The sequence below is a fragment of the Heliconius melpomene genome, chromosome 6 (assembly GCF_056956725.1).
Source record: "Heliconius melpomene rosina isolate 202511_hmr_F chromosome 6, ASM5695672v1, whole genome shotgun sequence".
Taxonomy (NCBI): domain Eukaryota; kingdom Metazoa; phylum Arthropoda; class Insecta; order Lepidoptera; family Nymphalidae; genus Heliconius; species Heliconius melpomene.
In genome coordinates, this window is record NC_140394.1 from 1,700,380 (window position 1) to 1,721,751 (window position 21,372).

At 32.3% G+C, this 21,372-nt stretch overlaps 2 protein-coding genes across 2 annotated transcripts; both read left to right on the top strand.

Annotated features, from left to right (window-relative positions):
• Positions 1–1,220: 1,220 nt before the first annotated feature.
• Positions 1,221–10,801, top strand: LOC146538028 (membrane alanyl aminopeptidase-like). The gene is made up of 16 exons (XM_085187098.1): positions 1,221–1,365; positions 2,087–2,345; positions 2,861–3,144; positions 3,228–3,383; positions 3,893–4,210; positions 4,651–4,834; positions 4,953–5,191; positions 5,443–5,629; positions 6,108–6,294; positions 6,709–6,806; positions 7,439–7,618; positions 8,445–8,629; positions 9,604–9,771; positions 9,946–10,086; positions 10,242–10,317; positions 10,548–10,801. The coding sequence occupies exons 2-16, from the start codon at positions 2,091–2,093 to the stop codon at positions 10,746–10,748; spliced, it is 2,859 nt and encodes a 952-aa protein (XP_085043224.1). The 5' UTR covers positions 1,221–1,365; positions 2,087–2,090; the 3' UTR covers positions 10,749–10,801.
• Positions 10,802–12,214: 1,413 nt separating this feature from the next.
• LOC146538029 (membrane alanyl aminopeptidase-like) lies at positions 12,215–21,025 on the top strand. The gene is made up of 15 exons (XM_085187099.1): positions 12,215–12,352; positions 12,665–13,124; positions 14,221–14,379; positions 14,673–14,987; positions 15,113–15,296; positions 15,409–15,650; positions 15,815–16,004; positions 16,243–16,435; positions 16,717–16,817; positions 17,159–17,335; positions 17,718–17,902; positions 18,171–18,338; positions 18,729–18,872; positions 19,349–19,418; positions 20,558–21,025. Exons 2-15 carry the CDS (start codon positions 12,667–12,669, stop codon positions 20,765–20,767), a joined length of 2,796 nt encoding a protein of 931 aa, XP_085043225.1. The 5' UTR covers positions 12,215–12,352; positions 12,665–12,666; the 3' UTR covers positions 20,768–21,025.
• The last annotated feature ends 347 nt before the right edge of the window (positions 21,026–21,372 follow it).

The window sequence follows — 21,372 nt, forward strand, 5'->3', positions numbered from 1 at the left end:
AAGAGGCAACTTCTGAAAAGAGGCAACTTACAGACAAACCTGTCTACCGATATCAAAGATTAAAATTATCTATGACAGATAAAAACTATAACAAACTTATAATTGTAGTCCATTTCATTAAAAATATCTTTTTAAGAAATTCACACCAATTTAACGGGGTGGGGTCTCGTGGGGTACATGAGATCTTCTTTCTTCCACTTTCTACTACCTTCATCCGCTTAGTAATACCGTTAAATGTTGACTATAAGAGGCAAATATATAATTATTATAAAAAATATATGAAACACATACTACGCACCTATATACATTTATCATTAGATCCTGACTTGGAACCAAAGGGAACGTGCTCGTCTTTTAATAACAAAATATTTTCTAAAATTGGTCCTCAAATGACGGACAAATCAATGGACAAACAAAACGAATATTGAGGGTCCTCCTTAAGATTTTCAATGTATATAAGTTTCATTTCTTGTTAACCTACAATCCTAAAATTGACACTGGCTTCTAAACTTTTTTATTCAAGAGAGCCAAAGTAATATTTTAATTTTCAAATATCCTATATGTCGACATATAAAACATATTTTGCAATATATGTGCAAACTCATTCAATGATGTGCTAAGTAACATTAATTCGATAATCTATACAATTCGATTATTCAACAGAATATCAAGTAATTAAAACTAAGCTTTGTTTTCAATATCGATAAAGATTTTTTTAATGAATAAAATAGTATTTACATTCAAAATAAACATCTGTGTTTCATTTTGGCTTTTAAGCTGTTTCCTGTAAAATCGTATGGATGAGGAATGAAGGGTTATAAAAATCCACGGCATTAGCTAGTATTTAAAATGTTTTATACATCATCTATTTCATTTGAAGTAGGAAGCTAGTTACAGCTATATAACAAACTATAAATAAAATGGGGGAAATGAAGTCTGGTGCTTCTAGTATGGTTCCATTGAATTTGGTCCATTTCTGTCAATGTTATCCATGAGAAAATCACATCGAACATACATCGACGAATAACTTAATATACCGCCAAGCCTGCAGTAGTTTAAAGGAAAAATATAATTATCTTTGCCTACATTTGTAGGTAACGTAAAAATGAAAAAGAGTTAAGAAAGGCTAGGGTAGGTACTTATTTCACGTGTCGGCGGTATCGAAAGATAAGTATCAAGTTCATCCATAATAATAAATAGGTGTAATAAATTCTTAATGCAATATATATCTTGGAAAATTATACGCCATAATTGTGTATATTATAATTGAGATTAGATATTGAAAATAATTAATGATAAATGATAATATAGTTGTACCTTTTTTTTTTGATAAAAAACGTAATTGCGTCTTTGGGATTTGAACAGGTAAATCGTTTTTTATTGATTTCGTTTTTTTTTTAAATTCTAATGCTTATTTTAGACTAATGTTTTTAACATATAATTAAAAATATATATATTGAAAATATTTTTGAAATATACATTTTAATAATATCAAAATTACACTTAAATTATGGGACATAGTGAAAACGCAACCGTTGTGAGTTAAATTCTCACTTGAAGGAATAATGTACTGTATATTCTCATTTCTTCGCTCTGGTAACGAACAACCAGCAAATACGCCTCGTAAATTCTGCGGAAAATGGAGAACAGAAGGGTCTTAATGAGAACGGAGTGTCTTCTCTCTAAGTTCCCAGGTTTCCTTTGCTATATGCAGAATATAGCATGAAGCTGAAAAAAATACTAAAGTTGTATTCGAAATATGATAGCATTTACCTGTAAGCGCAATGGCCGTGGGTTTGATAATATTTTGGGGGAATCAATATATTTAAATTTTAATATTTTCTTCTGATAGACAAAACAATAGGATCGAGCCCTGGCACTCAACGCAATGTCTTAAATATTATGGGTAAAGATAGACATCGCGTGTAGTACTATTATGTTCAATGTGCGTACTTAGATATGCGGGAAAGGCGTGAAGCTGTTTTATTTAAGTTCAGTATCTTCAAAAGAAAAAAACGTAAGCCTAATATTTGTTTTATAATTTGGAATTTAACGTAGCATATTTTCTTTATAATACTTATTTTAGCACAATGAAAGGTCTCCTAAAGCTAGTATTTTTACTAGCGTCATTCGTCTTAGCAAGATGTGATGAATTCCCACTTGATTTCGAAGAACAACAAGAGCTACTAGAATACGGAATAAGGAATAATGTGGGCGATGAAGCTTATCGCTTACCTGAAGATTTAGACCCCACACGTATAACTGTCGAAATAACTCCTTATTTTGAAGCAGAAGGAAACAAAGAAGCCTTCACTTTTGATGGTGTCGTTTCTTTATTAGTTAGAGTAAGATATTCAGATTTATATATGTTTGTCATATTATACTAAGTAAGATATTCAGATTTATATATGTTTGTCATATTATACTATGTTAATATATTTTTATTGAGGTTAGTCGTAGCGCAGAGGCACAAAGTGTGCCTGTAACACCGACTGGTTGTGGGTTGGGATTAAATGAATATTTCATCTCCTCGAGGAGATTAAATATTTATTTAAATTGATACATATTTTTTTCATTTCTTCGCTCTGATGTCGAGAGCAAAAGCAAAGCGCTGAGTTCTGCTATTCAACGCGCAATGCCTTCAGAATTCGGCAGAAAGTGGGGAACAGAGTATCTTAACACTAGCTTCCCTCTGCCTACCCTTCACGCCCGCACACAGCAGTGAACGGGATACAGCGTGAAGCTGATAAAAAAAAACAATAATTTTAATTGATTATTTTTGACCTATGTTTATAAAAAAGAATGTAATTATGTTATAACATAATTACATTCGAAACGAAATACCTACATATTTTCACAGGCCAGATCAAATATATCTTCGCTTATAATTCAAGAAAATGTAAGAGACATAGTGTCTGTGTCACTTAAAACTGAAATAGGCGTAGAGGTGCCTCTGCAGAACGGTAACGAATTCGAAAGAATAAGAGAATATCATTTCTTAAAAGTCAATTTGGCCGAAGGACTCTCCTTAAATCAATCTGCTATATACAACCTTACAGTTGTGTACGTTGGCAATATCAATGAAACGCCATTATCACGTGGTGTTTTTAGAGGAAGCTATAAAGGCAGTGATGGCAGAATACAGTAAGTACTTTAAAATATTATTGATATTTATTTTCTATGTTTGTGAAATTCGTATTGTAAAATATTTATATTTGTCCTTTTAGTTGGTACGCAGCGACACACTTGCAGCCAACAAATTCCAGACAGGCGTTCCCTTGTTTCGACGAACCAGGCTACAAATCATATTTTGATATAATCATCAACAGACCTATTAACTTTACTGAAACCTACTCTAATATGGCTATAAAGGAACAAGCGCAGTAAGTTAATAATATTTTTTGGTACTATTTATTAGATATAATCTATATATATAAAATCGAAAGGTCACTCACTCATCACGAAATCTCAGAAACTACAAGTGCTAGGAATCTCAAATTTTGCATAAGAGTTATTTATAGGACGTAGGTGCTCGCTAAGACGGGAACTTGCAATATTCGACTTCTAAGGGGTTGTTTTGGGGTCAAAAGTTTGTATGAAACTTCGTTACTACAAATGCTAGGAGTCTCAAATCTTGCACAGACGTCACTAGGACGTAGTCATGGAGACAGAAATTAATAATAACATAATTACCTAGCAAGACTAGCGCAACATAAGCGAGTAAATTTACTGTTGAAAACAGAAGTAATCAATGCAAATAAGAGCTATAATAAATTTTTTAAATATTTTTATGTGTAAGCGGAAATATTTAGAAATGTACAATTTCTTATTCAGACTCAAACAACATATAATATTTTGAAAAAAATACATTTATATTCACAATAATTTTCAGAGTAGGCAATCGTCAGAGAGAAGTGTTTCACACTACACCCAAAATGTCAGCATATTTGGTTACCTTTCACATCAGCGAAGAGTTTGCAGTGATAGCTGATAACAACAGTACTACGTCGTCTTATCGCGTTTTGGCCAGACCTAATACCCAAGGTCAAGGTCAATATGCCTTGGAAGTCGGTCAACCATTGACAAAGTGGTTGAGTGATTATTTGAATATAGAATATTATCAAATGGATGAAAATATGAAGAACGATCAAATTGCATCTCCTGATTGGGCATCAGGTGCTACTGAAAATTGGGGACTAGTGTCTTACAGGTACGTAAGAAATATGTTGCCTTTCTTCGATTTTTTTCAGGTTTATGCTGCATTCCTTATATAGCAGGATAGGTAGAGGAGACGTTACGGGAACAGTACGTGTTAACTTTTTTGGCTTTGGTTTTGTTACGAAAGAGAAAATTAAAATAATTCATTTCTCGAAGTGGGAATCCCAAAACCCTGAAATGACGCGCTTACTTATTTACTTACTTACTTAGTCAGATACTGTGTCGCTGCGTCACGATAGCGGTTTTAGTATCGTTTAATCTATTATGATGAAATGAACGCAAGTGTCTTGGTGGAAACGGAGTGTCTTGACCCTGAGTTTCTAGGTCCGATCTGCCTAAAAAAATATAAAATATTGATATCAATATTTTGTCTGTATCAGTGTTTGCATGTTGCATATATTGTACAATTTGATGTTCTTTTTATTTTTTAAGGGAATTACGTCTTCTCTACGAGGAAGGTGAGACCAACGCCTTAGATAAGATGTCCATAGGCACTATCATCGCACACGAACTCGCTCACAAATGGTTTGGCAATCTAATTACATGTAGGTGGTGGGACAATGTATGGATAAACGAAGGTTTCGCTAGTTACTTCGAATATTTTGCTATGCATGGTGTAAGTAGCTTACATACTTTTATTTTCTAGTTTACTTTAAAATCTTATTCACGTCTGTGTTGTATGCGCTTAGTCCGATCAAAGATATTAATTTAAAATCTATCCATCACTGTTTTAGGTTGATCCCACAATGGAACTGGAGGACCAATTCAACATAAGATACTTGCAAAGTGCCTTATCAAGCGATCAATCTGCGTCCACTCGGGCCCTACAGCATACAGTGAACTCACCAGCCCAAGTCACTGGACATTTTAGTGGCATCAGTTACACTAAAGGCGCGTCCTTGTTGCTTATGTTGAAGCATTACTTGGGTGAAAGTACTTTTAAGAAAGCCCTACATTATTTTCTAACCGATAGGTATGATATACTACTTTTTTTAGCTTCCTGTATCCTGGATGTAGCATTTGATACTACGTTGCCATTATGATACGCACAATTCTTAGGCACAGTATGTTGTGCACGTGGGGAACTGAGTATATCAACAAAAGGTTTCCTCTGCTTACTCTGCTAAATGCGGGAAAAAGCGTGAAATTTCTTTCTTAATATTTAAGATTTTTAGAGTCTAGTAGAGCAATAATTATAATTTATAATATAATGACTTCTTCCAGATCCTATGAATATGCTCATCCTTCAGATCTGTTCAACAACTTCGCAAAAGCAGTTGCTGAAGATAATCTTGTTCTATACAACAATATTAATATAACAGATTTTATGAAATACTGGGTAGAGGAGCCCGGCTCTCCATTACTTAACGTCAACGTTAATATGGACACTGGAGTTATAAATCTTTCTCAGGTACAAATGATTGATTATGGTGTAAAAACTCAATTCTGTATTACATACTTTAACAGTATTAAATATCCACCTTGACAGTGCAAACATATAATAAAGCGAAAATAATAGGTTCTTTAGACTTACGCTGTCACGTAGGTATCCCTACTGTTAAGATGCTTTTGATTATTGTTGGTGGTATAAGAGCAAAAAATAAAAGTATTTATTAATAATTCATTCCTACGAGTGGGAATCGAACTACGAGTAAAACCCGTACCAATAGAAAATAAGTTAGGTATTTTAAGACTAACTTTTACATGCGTTATCGTCTCGACATGAAAACGATTAGCTTATATAATAAAGCCGTTCTTGATAAGTTGAATACTCAAAAAAAAAAATCTGATTTGAATTAAATACTTGTACCAAAAAAAAATCACTTAAAGATATATTTTTTTTCATTACAAAATCTACAGCATTAAAAATAATTATTTCTTATTTACAGTCGCGCTATTTCATTAGTTCATCTTCAGCCCCGACAGACCAAGTATGGCCCATTCCCATTACGTTCACAACCGGTAGCAATCCGGATTGGAACAACCAACCTTTATCATATGTAATGTGGAATAGAACAATGGAAATAAATAAGCAGCCTGGACAAGAATGGGTGATATTTAATGTACAACAGAAAGGTTAATTGTTTTTTTTAACTTCACGATGAATCCCGTAAGCAAAGGTCCCGTAGGCGAAGGGAACCTAAGAACTTAGTGTTAAGACACTTCGTTCCCATTACTACACTTTCGTTCTCATTTTCCGCTGAATTTGTACCTGAGGAGACAATGCCGCGTCTTGCCTCGTTACTAGATCATTTTCTTCGAGTGGGAATCAAACTCACAACCTGTCGCGTTTATTTGACGCACTTACAGTGCCATTTAAGCTCAAATTTGGATTACCGGATTAATTATCATGACAATAAAATTACATATAATCCAATAAAATGGCGGATTACCAATTCATACACAACCCACACCCACTTTGAAAAAAATATTAGATTCGAACTGTGGAGATATTTAGAATTTTCTTTTATCAATATATTCATGTTTTAGGTATGTACCGAGTGAACTACGACACTAACACATGGGAGTTGATAGCTGACGCTCTTCAGAAAAACCACTCTGGTATTCATTATCTAAACAGAGCTCAGGTAAGATTTATAATATTATCAATTGAGTTAAGCCTGGCGAAACGGCTTAGTAGGATTTTAAATGCGATGGTTGTGGATTCGATTCCCACTCAAGGGACGGAATAATTTCCTTTTCCTAACTCTGGTATAAAGGTGCCATTCACACTCCATGCCTCGCAATGTACAGCATAAAGCATGAAATTATAAAAAAAATAGTGAGAAATTCAAAAATATTGCTTGCATTAGAATACTAGACTAGAATAGGTCCAAAGTAGTTTACATAGATAATTTTCTATTGTGTTTTGGTAGCCACATCCTGAGAAACCCTATCATGCGCTTAACCTGATCGGACAGGAAGTATAATTAGACATTATTGATTTAAATTAATAAAGTCGACTATTCAACTATTTTTAAATTCGAAAAAGTAATTCCTAAGATTAGTTCAACCAAACAACCTCTTCAGCTTCACCCTATATCCCGAACATAGCAGGGTACTAGGGGGGCAAAGGGAACCGGGCACCGAGTGCTAAAATTTTCCGTTTCCGTAAACAAAAAACTCCCGTTCTTTAATTTCCTCCGAATAAATAGAATATTAGGAAGTGAAATATTTTTATAGACTAATATGTAATATTAATAGAGTAACCGTTTTTCAGATTGTAAGCGATGTTTTCGCTCTAATGCGGTCTGAACATGTATCCTACGATCTTGGTTTCAAAATCCTAAATTTCCTGAAGAAGGATACTAATTACTATTCTTGGTTCCCCGCAATATCTGGATTCAACTGGATTAGGGAAAGATTCCTTCACCTGCCTGACACTTTAAAAGAATTTGATGTAAGTATAGTATATATTCTTTTGGTTTTTTTCTTAATTTTCGTATCGAGTGGCTAATCTTATTGCGATTCTTTGGTAAAGGGCCCAGACTGGGTAGGGAGTTAGGGTTTAGTTAAGGGAGTTAGGTTAGGGTTTAGTCACTATTTAGAATTCATGTACTGAGCGGAGATCAAAGTAACACTAAGTTTTGTTTGTCTTTTGTGCTATGAAAAAAAGAATCTATGTATAAAATAAAGAAATAGAGTGAAGTAGAGACGATAAATCAGGTCAACTATTATGCTAATCATTTTGATTATCTTAAATGTATTCGTGTATAAGTGTTAAATGCATAATAATCTTCAGATATCTATGTATGTCACTATGTCATATGATTACTTAATTTATACAATTAATATGTAATGAAAACCATTTTCATGCGAAATTATATACACCAGCGGTTTTAATAGTATTTCGGATATAAAGTTACACTGCTCGAATAATCTTATGGTTCTTATCTATAAGATTAATATTAAATAAAAAAATATGCCTATCATATAGTTACGCTTAATAGTGATCGCCTTTAACATTGTTTGTGTTGTGTAAAGTGGAAAATTTCTTTTTTTCGCTATTGTAGTAATTTCGAAAAACTGGACTGGACCGTTTTAACTATAGGTTCCCTCGGCCTAGGCTGCTAGAAACAATATACATCCAGAAGCTAAAAAAAAAATATAGTAGACAAAAGTACAATTTAAACATATATATTTTTTAAAATATTTAAGAACTTTTGCCACAAAATTATATCTATATAACATATTATTTTCTTTATTATGATATTTCTTCTTTTCAGGAAATCCTATACGAGTTTTTAGATGCAGTCATTGCGGACGTAGGTTATGATGTGCAAATTGGAGAACCACTGACGAGGACTCTACATCGATCTCAAATACTTACGTTCGCCTGCGAAATTGGCCACGACGGTTGTATTAACAATGCCATATTAAAGTTCAACGCCCTTATAAATAGCAATCACAGGTAACAAAACTCCCCTTAGTAATAAAATGAACAAATTGGAACACAATTTCAATTTCCAGTGATAAATAACTATATTTTATATTTCTTATTATTAGTTCAAGTATTTTGTTATATAAACGTGCTCTTATATTATGGCATTCTGGAAATTTTATCTATCGCCGCCTATGGGTTGCCATTAGCGAGTTTGATTCCGCACATGATAGCGTGTTTCTTATTATTTTTTAATATATGAACATTATTTTAAGATTGTAGAACTCTTAATGCAATGTCTATTTTCTGTTGTATTTACTTTCAATTATAAATAACAAATAATAATAAAGATACAAATTTTATAGTAGGCTTGGTCAATTTCCTTTCATATCGATATTATACCATTACTTCATTTGATTAGATTTCATCGTATCGTATTTGCTAAATAGTTGCTGAACACGCAATGGAGAATATGTTAAATCTGAAGTTCCTAAGTAAATGTTAGTTTTGGATAATCTATTACTATGTTATATACAAGATGGTAAACGTAACGGTTATGGATTTGAACCCATATCCGGTAAAATATGGAATTAATATCTATTGAATGTAATGCAGGATAGCTGCCAGCTAATGTAATAGATTGTACCATTGATTTTGAAAAGAGCAACTGTTGAGTTTCTTGCCGGCTCTTCTCAGCAGAACTGCCTTCCGAACCGGTGGTAGTTTTTTATTCATATGTTCATTCGACGATTCAAAAGTGCTTGTAATAATTGACTATTTGAATAAATAATATTTTGAATTTTGAATTTAATTGCGCGGCGTTTAATTGCGCTACCCTACAAGAGGAAGAAGGAATACATAGAGTCTTGACTCTAAGTTCTCTCTCCATGTCCTGCTATGCGTTCTCAGGTTGCTTCTGCCTTACTTGATATATTTGGGATACTGCGTGTGCAAAAAAGAAATATGTTAAATTATTCTATACTATATTAATATTTTTTTTGCAGTGTCAATCCTAACTTAAGAAGACACGTTTTCTGCCAAGGCAACCTGAATGGTGGCTACAATGCTTGGCGTTATTTATACGAGCGACGACTGAACTCCAATAACCAGGCCGACCAAGTGGAGATGTTGAGAGCATTGGGCTGTACTACTGATGAAAGAGCTACCCAAGAGTACGTGTTATTACTTCAATAAGTAGAGACCAGTCGGTACACACGGCACAAGCGTGCGACTGTAAACACAACAGGTTTGGGTTCGATTCCCTCTCCAAGAAAGATAATTATTTTATTGTAATTTAATTTTATTTTTTAAAAATATATTATATCAATTTTGTAAATATATTTTAGATATCTTGAGATGATTCTAAGCGACGATGTTAAAGCCCAAGACAGCGCTAATGCGTTCACATTCCTGTTTATGGGTAACAGAGGAAACGCAAGAGTCTCGTTAGACTTCTTCAAACAAAATTGGGAAGAAATTAGAAAAAAGTGAGTATCCAATGTATACAATAACATATTAAGTTCGTCTAGATATAGATTTGAAATTGTTTTAAATAGAATAAATTAAATTATAAAGAATTTTTGTGCATTGATTAATCTTACTCTCTTACTTGATTTTCATTCCTAATATTAACATTTTTCAGGCTAGTGCTTTCAACGTGGTTCGACACTGTCTTAAGTAACCTCGGCAGTTACATGGAAGAAGGAGGTCTTAGTGAGGTGAGTAAAAGAAAGCAGCTATACGCTTTTTTACATAGCAGGATCTCTTCCTTTTCACTTCTGCAAGGAAATGCAAATAGTGCGTAGTTCTGTGTGAGAACCCGACCTACAAGCGTCTCGTTTAATTAGACGCTATGCCGTTACGCAACGACGGCTCCAATACATCTTTCTTATGTCACTTTTACAGTCTTTTTTGCTTTGTCTTTATTAGTTGCCTCTTGTTATTTCAGATGGAACAATGGCTTCAAGCTAATCAACAATCAATACCAAACTTCCAAGTTGGCCTTAACGCTATATCTTCCAGGCGTTCTATCATGGAATGGGGAAGAGAACGAGCCCAAGCCATACTTAGAGCGGCTAGAGGTTCAGCCAATATTGCCCTACCTACTACTTTATTACTTGCCACATCTGTTGTATTATTGTGGAGATAACGTTGTAAAGATCTTTGATTTTTTTTGCAATAAATTAATTTTATATAAAAATTTGTTATTGATTTTTCTTTCTGAAAATAATATATGGTGTTATATATTAATTGTATGTAATATAGTATGACAAGAAATACGTTTAAAATATAAGTAATTAAATGTGGTAAGAAGGCAGGCAGGCAGGAAGACCTCGGATAACCTACACAGTTTCGATGATTCCGGAGAAAGATCGACCCAATGCATGAGGAGGTTCCAGATGTACGAAGAGGTTGATGACAATGGATGAAGTGAATAACGCACACGGATCGTAACCACCATGGATTCACGGGTAGGTTAGGATTCACGGATAGGTTATAAGATGTAATGTAAAAAAAAAAAATTTTTATAAACATGGCCATAGAAATATCAAAAAAAAAATATTGAAAGACTTATTTGTTATATTATTACACGAAGACTGTAAAATTAAAACTAGAATGATGCAGTGAATTCTTTAACACTTCACATAACTGCGTAACGTAGTGATAGTGTATCTAATTCGAGGGACGAATGTATTCGTATTCGACAGATGTATCTGAAGGTCGATAATTTCATACAATACTTACAAATAATCTTGTTATAAATGATGGCTGATGGCGTTTACATTTTTCTAGCATTATTATGTATTCAGTATATAGAAGGATAGGAAAGAGGTAAATGAACACAACACACTGCTTTCTGCGGTTACCAGAGCGTGGAAATATTTTCATTCATTTTTCAGATGCTGTGCCGCGGCCTGAGAGTTTCTGGTCAATTCCACAAAAAACACGTACTCGTATGTCATATAAACTGATAACCAAATTTTTTCAAAGTCGGTTAAAAATGACTAGTTTCATACTAAAATCCCTTATGTTGACAATTATGACACTCGTCAATGATTCAGCATTATTTCTTGCTTTAAGTGTATTACGCACGTACTATAAGCTGGCATCTAAGCCTATATTATTGTTTACTAATACATACTCGTATTGCTTATATGTTATCAATTTTAATCCCTTTCATTTATATTAGAATTCATCGAAGACAATTGCTAATTAATACTGATAAGCTCTTTGAAATGTAGAAAATAGAAAATCATGGATGAATCTAGGAAGCTAAAAATATTTTGTGGAGAAGAATTACTATATTGTGAGCTTCAGGTAGTAAGATGGTCACTTATAGTTAATTGAAAAATGTCAAAATACAAAAAAGAAACAAAATAAGTTTATTAAAAATAACTAATATCGTCGCTCTGTTCTTCACTTTCTGAGTATTTGAGTATCGATGAAATACTACATCTGTTTGTTGTGACCGTTTAGTAACCTAGATTTTCAAAATATTTCCCCCTGAATATAATTGAACCCACAATCATCACGTTTAGTCACATAATATATTTTTTTCTTATAATATAAATAACATGCTTAAAACAAATTTTTCTTAGATACTTTACTTATTTCTAAGCAAACTCGATGTAAAATATAATATTATCAACAAATAATGATAACGTAAAACTCGAGATGATTTTTATCTCTTCAAGACTAAAGCGTTATAATAAACACAGTTTGTATATTATACCGCTGTAGACAACACTACAGGTAAGTGAGCGTCTTAATTAAAAAAAAACTTTTATAATATAAAAAATCGTGTAAAATGTTATAAATATATTTTTATATATTATTCAGGTATAATATAATTGTAATTATGATAATCATTAATTTAACAGAGAGAAAAATTTAAAATAGAGTTGAATCATGTCATTATATTATGTTTTGTCTTTCTTGTAAAATGCAGATTATTCGGAAAATGCTTGAATACATCAAAGTTGAGTTTGAAAGCATGGATAATCCATGCACCTACCTATTTTTATACAATTCCGATCACAAATAAAATTTTTCATATATTTACAGATATGGTTCGACAATATATACAACTAACGGTACTATGTGCCGTCTTAGGATCAGTATATCCAGATACAAATTATAGATTAAATACAACTATAACTCCTCTTTCTTATGCTATATCTATAACACCATATTTCGATACTGGTGATGATAAAGCATTTACTTTTGATGGAGAAGTTACAATAACGTTTACAACAAATAGCAATATTAATAAAGTAAAGTTACATTCTCATGATCTAAATTTCACTGCTGCTAATATCACGCTGACTAGTGAAGTAGGTATCGTTAATCTAAATTTAAGTAATCCATTGGAATTTGAACAACTTTACACATTTACTCATATTAATTTGGCAAATGATATCAATCCTGGAATGGAGTATACCTTGAAGATAGTCTATAGAGGACCGATAAGGTCAGATCTCAATGGTTTCTACAAGAATTTTTATATTCAAAACGGTGTTAAAAAGTAAGTAATTAAATTATCTACCACTTGTTGATTATTATTAGCTTCATACTGTATCCTCAGTGTAGGTAGAGAGAACCTTGTGTTAAAACACTCCGTTTGTCACTCACCGCATTTTGATTAAAAAAAATATGTATTTTTTACGTCCGTCTCTGTAGTTAGACTGTAGTTAATTGTCTTAATTTTTTAGTTATATTTTTTATTGCACACACGACATTGTTTTAACGTGCATAATCCTTATAACATTATGAGGATGGGGAATAAATTCAAAAGATATTTTCCTAATAAAATTATTTGTTTACGAACTATTAATATTAATTTATTTGCGAAAAGAGATTTTTAAATTCGCTGTATAACATTTCAAGTAATAATCGAAATCCATTGAAGAAGAGTGTGATTGGAATCCTATAAAAATATCCCAATTTCTTGAGAACATGATAAGAATTAAGAAATATTCAACCATCTTTAGAAATATAGATAAAATATAACAAAACATTATCTGCGAAATCCTCCTATCTATGTATATTGACACATTGCATATTGTGATGAAGATAAAATTGTAACTTGAATGTACCTCGAGGAAAATCAATATGTACTTGACTTGTTTTTTATCCTTAATTCATTTTTAAAGATTATGAAGAATGAATCATTAATTGTAATTGTTACTGTTATTAAAAATATAAATATTTATTTTCCTTATTTATTTGTACGGAACGTGATTTTAATGAGCTACGTTGTGGTTTATTCATTAATACAGTTCGTAAGTATTTGAGACCCGAGGCCAGTCGTGTCGTATGGGCACAAGCGTGTGACTGTAAACGTGACAGGTTGTGCGTTCGATTCCCACTCGAGGAAATGAAATATTTAATATTTTCATTTCCGCTCTGGTGTCGAGGCAAAGCACGCCACCTAAGAATGGTATTTGAAAACATTCATAATACATTTTTTTTTTATTATACTGATCAATATAATAAATAGTAAATTAAGTTTACTGAAGTATATGATGCTCCGCTCCTTACAGCTACCTCGCGAGGGATAAAGCGTGAAGTAAAAAAAAACGCATATTTTATTTTATGATTATAAAACTGATACTTTTCAGATGGCTAGGTGCAACTCAAATGGAGCCCACTCACGCCAGAAAGGTGTTCCCATGTTTCGACGAACCAGAATTAAAGGCAGTATTCATACTCACAATAGATAGACCTAAAAATTATCAACCATCACTAGCAAATACTAAGCAGCAAAGCAGAATTGAGCTGTAAGATAAAATTATTTCTTATGTAAACAATAAAAGATTAGAAGCAATTAAATATGAGCACATATATGAATATAATATCACACTATTCATTATAATAATTTAAACTTGTAGCTTATCATAAATTGGCGTATTATGTTCTACTGAGTGTTTAACATTAGTTATTTGATGTACATAAATATAAAAATCTATTTTAGTTAAGCACGCAGGATGAAAGTGACACCCAAGTTACATTATTACTATATATGTATATTGAAAAAAAAAACTCTAAAATTTACTTCATATTTTATTTTTAGTGCAAATGGATATGTTAGAGAAATATTTTATCCAACTCCAAGAATGTCAACGTATCTTGTTGCTTTTTTGGTATCAGAATTGGAAGCAGGGGAAAGCCTGGTCAATGGAACTAAAGAGTTTGGAGTCTATAGTAGACCTGATGCGAAAAATCAAAGCGCATATGCATTTAATTTTGGTGTCCGAATTGTACAAGCTTTGGGTGACTATTTTGGAATCGATTATTATTCCACAAATCCGTATTTGAAACTCGATCATATTGCTCTACCGAATTTCAGAGCTGGTGCTATGGAGAATTGGGGACTTGTCAAATATAGGTAAAATTGTAGTTTTGACTACTGTAATTTTTTGAGAATTTGTAATAAACAGCATCTAGTCTAATACTATGAAGTACATATGCTATTAATCATACCATAACAAACATATTTTATTAATAATCTAGGGAATCACTACTGTTGTACGTGCCAGAAGAATCCACACCATACTTTAAGTATAGAGTTGCCCAAATCGTTGCTCACGAAACTGCGCACATGTGGTTCGGTAACCTGGTCACATGTCACTGGTGGAGCAATACATGGCTCAACGAAGGTTTCGCGAACTACTTCCAGGACTATATGACAGCTTTGGTAATAATTCATCAATTAATTTCTGCATTATTTTTATGAACAGCCTTTAAAATGTTTATCTCTTAGCTAAAGTGTGACGAATAATAGCATTTGCTTTTTTACTTCCTCACAGGTAGAACCAGACGTAGGCGCAGGCGACATGTTAGTGATTGGATCAGTACATTCAGCATTAAGTGCAGATGAAGATCCAGAATCTTCTGCCATTACAAATAATAATGTTAATTCTCCAGCGGAAATTAGTGGCCATTTTGGTACAATTACTTATCAAAAGGGGGGATCTGTAATAAGAATGATCCACCATTTGATAGGTGATAATGCCTTCAAAATGGGTTTAAATGCATACCTAACAGAGAAGTAAGTAATTAAATATAAATATTAAAGTGGAAGGCTTAGTTTATTGACAACGTACTAAATATACGTAGTATAGTAAATTTGTATAAATCTATATCACTAACGTATTACTCTCTACTAGGAACCATTACTGTCGGGAGTAAATTATTTCTTAAACCTAATTTTAGCGCATTTGGGTCAGGATACCCAGATAAGATGTATTCCGGTCTGAGTCTAGGTGTAGCGAATTACAGTTCTATGTCAAATTATGTTGGTTTCAATCTGACTACAGTCATGAGCTCTTGGATTTCGCAAGCAGGACATCCAATATTGAATGTTAAAGTCAATTATCAAGATTCATCCATTACTTTAAATCAGGTAATTTAAACATTATTTTGAAATCGTATCTTCTGGCACATTTAAAGGGATAAAAGATTTAATTATTAATACATCAATACTATCTTCAATTATGGATATTGGGGGAACCCAATAGCGTATTTTAATTTAATAGACAAAGTAAAATGAAATATTTTTTGCTTAAAAGTGAATCGATTTATATAAAAAATAATAATGATATTATGACATCTAATAATAAATACCATTTAATATTTTTCAGAAACGTTTTTACATAGATTCGTCACATTCATCTGATGAAGTATATAAAATACCAATAACTTATACAACGAATTTAACATTTAATTTTGAAAATACTAAACCAGCCTTTATTATGGATGGCCAATCTTATGTACTACCATTAGGAGAGTTGAAAGAACATAATAGTTGGCCTATCTTCAATGTCCAGGAAACAGGTATTGGATATACCTTTTTTAACACATAAATAATACCCAAAAATAAAATAGCTAATATACTCGTATTATTAGCTATGTCGTGGCACAGGTGCACAAACGTGCGACTGTAAACATGACAGGTTGTGGGTTCTATTCCACTCCAGGATCTGAATTATTTGATACTTTAATGTTCTAATCTCTCTGGTAATGAGGTAAAGCGAGGCGTTGAGTTCCTCAACTACTCAAGCCTTTATAGAGTGTACGATTTAATAAAATATTTTCATATAAAATGTATGTTACAGGTTTGTACAGGGTAAATTACGACGATTATACTTGGCAACGTATATCTGAACAATTAAAGGGTCAGCAAAGAGAAAAAGTTCACCATTTGAACCGAGCAAAGGTTAAACGTTTTTTTTAATGTATTTTTGATAAAGTGCCAACTATATGATTATAATTTGAGCAGCTTTACTCTTTTTTCCGCAAAAAGCCTATCCTAGTGATAGGCTGAGACAACTTAGTGTCAAAATATCCGTGTCCGTTCTCCATATTATGCCCAAATTTAAAATATTGGGTGTTTTATAGTCAAAGTATAATATTTTAATAAAAATCCTATGCCCTTCCTAATACCTCTAAGAATACGTGTACAAAGTTTCACGACAATCGGTTGAGTCGATCAGGTCGGTTTAAGCAACCTTACATTCGCATTTATAATATTAGTATGCCTAAATTATTAAATTTCAGATTGTTAATGATCTATTTGCCTTCTTATACGCAAATGAAGTCAAATTTGATTTGCTCAATAATGTCCTACAATTTTTGGAGAACGAAACAGAATATGCAGTCTGGTATGCAGCAGTACGAGGTCTTAGCAAATTGAGAAACCACTATCTTGGCTCTGATACACTGAGTCTTTTAGATGTAAGAACATTTTATTCTTTTTAATTCAATTCTTTGATGTCATTATTTTATCGTAGGTAATTTCTTTTTAGCTTAATGCTGTATCCCGCATTTAGCAGGGTAGAAAGAGGGAACCTGGGAACCTATTGTTAAGACACTCAGCTCCCGTTCCTCACTTTTCATCGAATTCTGGTGGTATGCGTATTAGGCAGTAAACTCAACACCAGATTTTGCCTCGTTACCAGATCAAAGAAATGAAAATATTAAATATTTAATTTTCTTGAGTAAGGATCGAACCCACAACCTCCGCGGCGACTGACCTTTATCTTATCGTAAATAGTTTTTATTAACTTTAATACAGGTTTTTCAAGTTATTTTATTAATAGAAAATTGTTTTCTTCAGGAATTTGCACTGAAACTAATGAAAAATATCGTAGATAAATTAGGATATGAAGTACAGCCATCTGATGACTTCATCACTCGCTTTAATAGGATGCAAGTACTCGAATTTGCTTGTAAATTGGGACACCAAGGATGTTTAGACAATACTTTGGTTTTATATAGGGACTTTAAAAATAATAACAAGTGGTAATTTTTATTTTCTCTATTCTTTTTGTTTTGTATTTCAGCTTCAAATTATTATACGTTTTCTAAATAAGAATAAAACATATGCTTAGCAAAAGCAGCATTAGCTAAAAAGGCGTTACTGTATTTTTTAAGCAAACGCAAATTATTATTATTATTTTTTATATTATAAAATCAATGAATGATTTTCAAAATATTTTATTGAATTACCTACATACAATGGACCTATGTACTCACTTTATTACAAACACAAAAAAAAATTTTGTTTCAGGATCGATCCAAGTCTACGTCCAGTAGCATATTGCACTGGCCTTCGCTTTGGTGATGGTGACGACTACGATTTCCTATGGAACAGAATGACAACCACCAACGTTGCGAATGAGGCTAGAATCATTGGCGACATACTGGGCTGTTCCTCTGATAAGAATAAACTTAACAGGTATTTTTTATAACAGTTTTCATATAAAGACCTATGTTATTATACAAAACTTGTGTTTTGCACCAAGTCAAAAACTCGGCTATGAATTCTGCCACTCAACAGGCAATGCCTCGAAAAATTCGGCGGAAAGTGGAGAACGGAGTGCCTTATATTTTCAAAGTTACATAATAACACTCTGTTCCCTCTACCTACCCTGTTGTATGCGGGATAGGGCGTGGAGCTAATTTTTATAAATTGACATAATAATTTGAGGTTTTGCGTGTTGAGTGCCGGAATCAGCCAAGATTCGTAAAACGAAGATATAATTCTCCCAGAGTCAGTGTGCTACGACGACTTCTATCAATATATTCGCATACATTGTTAATAACACAATACGTTTGTACTTTTCAGTTACTTAGTCTCTATGTTGGTGGAAAATAGCCCTATACAGGCTCAAGATCTCACGGTGCCCTTGTCAAGCGTACTCGCTAACTACAGTCATGTCAATGTGGTTCTAGAAAGTCTTCAGAAAAATGTATCTCTTTGGAATTCTATGTAAGTAGTACAAATATTATTTTATTTATAAATTTTATAGTCAAAAAACCGGGCAAACCGTGGCGTTGAGGTTTGCCACTCAACACGCAATACCTCGATAATTCAGCGAAAAGTATGGGTCGGTAACTTGGTAACTTTAATTTGGATTCAAAACTTTTAAAGAATAGTAAAGAAAGAGTAATAAAGAATTTTAGTATGCCTACAGTAACTCTATGGACAGTAATTGTATTTTAACTTTTAATATACATTTATTTAATTCACATACATATATATATTTTCAGCAATTTTCAATGAATATTTGGAGATTTGTGACATAAAAATGTAATTCTTATAAAAAATTTTAATACATTAAAATATATGTTACTACTACTTATTAATCGGCTACTTTAAGAAAACATTTCTAATTTTTAAGTTTGATTCTTAATAAAAAATAATTATAAATTATTTGTATTTATAATTTCTTATCTAAATTTCAGTTATCTGTCCATGGACACTGTCTTGTCTACTGTTGCCTCAGCACTGCATACGCAAGAAGATTTTAATAAGGTAAAAACGTTATTCGAATCTAGAAATGTCAAAATTATCAGATATAATAATTTATTACGTAAAATTGGTCAATAAATGGGGAACGAAGTGTCTCATCATTATAATCTCCCTGCATACTTTAGAAAAAGCTTTGAACTATAATTGAAATATCGTCTATATTAATAAGAGTTTAATATAAGAGTATCTATTGCTAATAACATAGCAATCTAAAATATTTACAAGAATGTCTAATTTCAAAGTAATTTGCAATTTTTTTGCCAAACTTTTCCCATCATTAGTGCGTCCTATTGAAACGGTCTAAACAAATTTGTTAATGAATGTATGCTCTGAGTGTTTGACGGTCATTTGGGTTAAAACGGCTATTAGAGAGAAGGTTAATATAGGGAGACCATGTTCTATGCATATATATGTTAATTATAGTATTATACACGTTTATATTACTTTTGCCTTTTACCCTACTTGCCTTGAAGTACCAAGATATTTTTGTCACACTTACGAATTTCCGAATTGCAATATCCTACAGTCTTGTTTACAATAATAAAAATTATAAATATGTGTAGATATTTTTGTTAGATGCGGTCATGGGAACAAAACTAAAATATCGTTCCACGTAAGCGATCGTGACCTACATGATTAGCAAATATGATGCGGAGATGAATCAGATGGCATTTTGCCGATTCTACAAAAATAATATTTTTCTATAAAACCAGTACAAAAAGAATTTCTAAAAAACTTATTGACAAAATAACAGTTGAGCCTTTACTTCCCAAAACTATCTATTCTGTTTATTCTATCCTTATCGGGGGGAATGTTTTCAATTATTTTTATTTCCTCTCACTGGACAACCAACACTGAACATGACATACCTCCAGAGTTCGGCAGAAATTGGGAAGTGAAGTGTCTCCAATACTAGCTGTGACATTAAATGAGTCTAAATTAGTTTAAAATATGAATATTATATACTTTTTTGTGATAAAATAAGAATATTAACAGAAAGTCAGCATAAACAAAGTGCATTATAAAACTAGCAATGTCGAATTTTTGCGATATTGCTCCAAAGTTAGGTAAAATATAAAAATACGATTAGATAATTAACGGATAAGTATAAATATCAACTAAGAAACATTTTGCTTTTACAGTTTGAGAGTTGGCTGTCATCATGCTCGGAATGCAACGAACAAGTTGTAACAAGTGCTAGAGCGGCTTTAGCAAAAGCAAGGAAAGTGACCAGTTGGGCGGACTCTCACAAGGATGACATACGGAAGACTTTGAGAAACGACGCCCGGAAGGTTTCATCTTCTATATTGATTATAGCCGCTTGTATTATCAGCTTGGTCTTTGGATTTTAGTTAAATATAAGTAGAGATATAATTGTTTAAATATTTACTATATTTTGTATTTGTCTTTATTATCTGTAGAATAAACTAAGATAAATATTGTATAAAATTATTTTAGGTAGTATTTACTTTCGTAGTATAAGAACATATTTTTAATAATTTTAAATAAGATCAACCGAAGAGATCCCCTTCCACTATATTTAATTAGTAAAAATACTATATAAATATTAATTAATAAATTTTGCAATAAAGTACATATATGAGATAATATTTTTTGGCTTTTCATTTAAACATAATATTTATCAGCTTCACGCTGTACCCCGCACGCAGCAGACTTAACTCCGCGCTTTGCCTTGTTATCAGAGCGAAGAAATTAAAATATTAATTAGTAATTACAAAATCCCTCTGAGCGACCGCCGAACTCACAACCGTCGTGTTTGCAGTAACATGCCTGTACCATTACGCCAAGACCGCTTTACTTTATAATATTATTATATGTATATATGTATAAATATACAGATGTAAAAAAAATATACCTTTATGCTAAATTTCTAATACTTACACCCACTTTCCCAGGTAATAAATAGCCCTTATATCTTAATTGTATAGAAAATAGA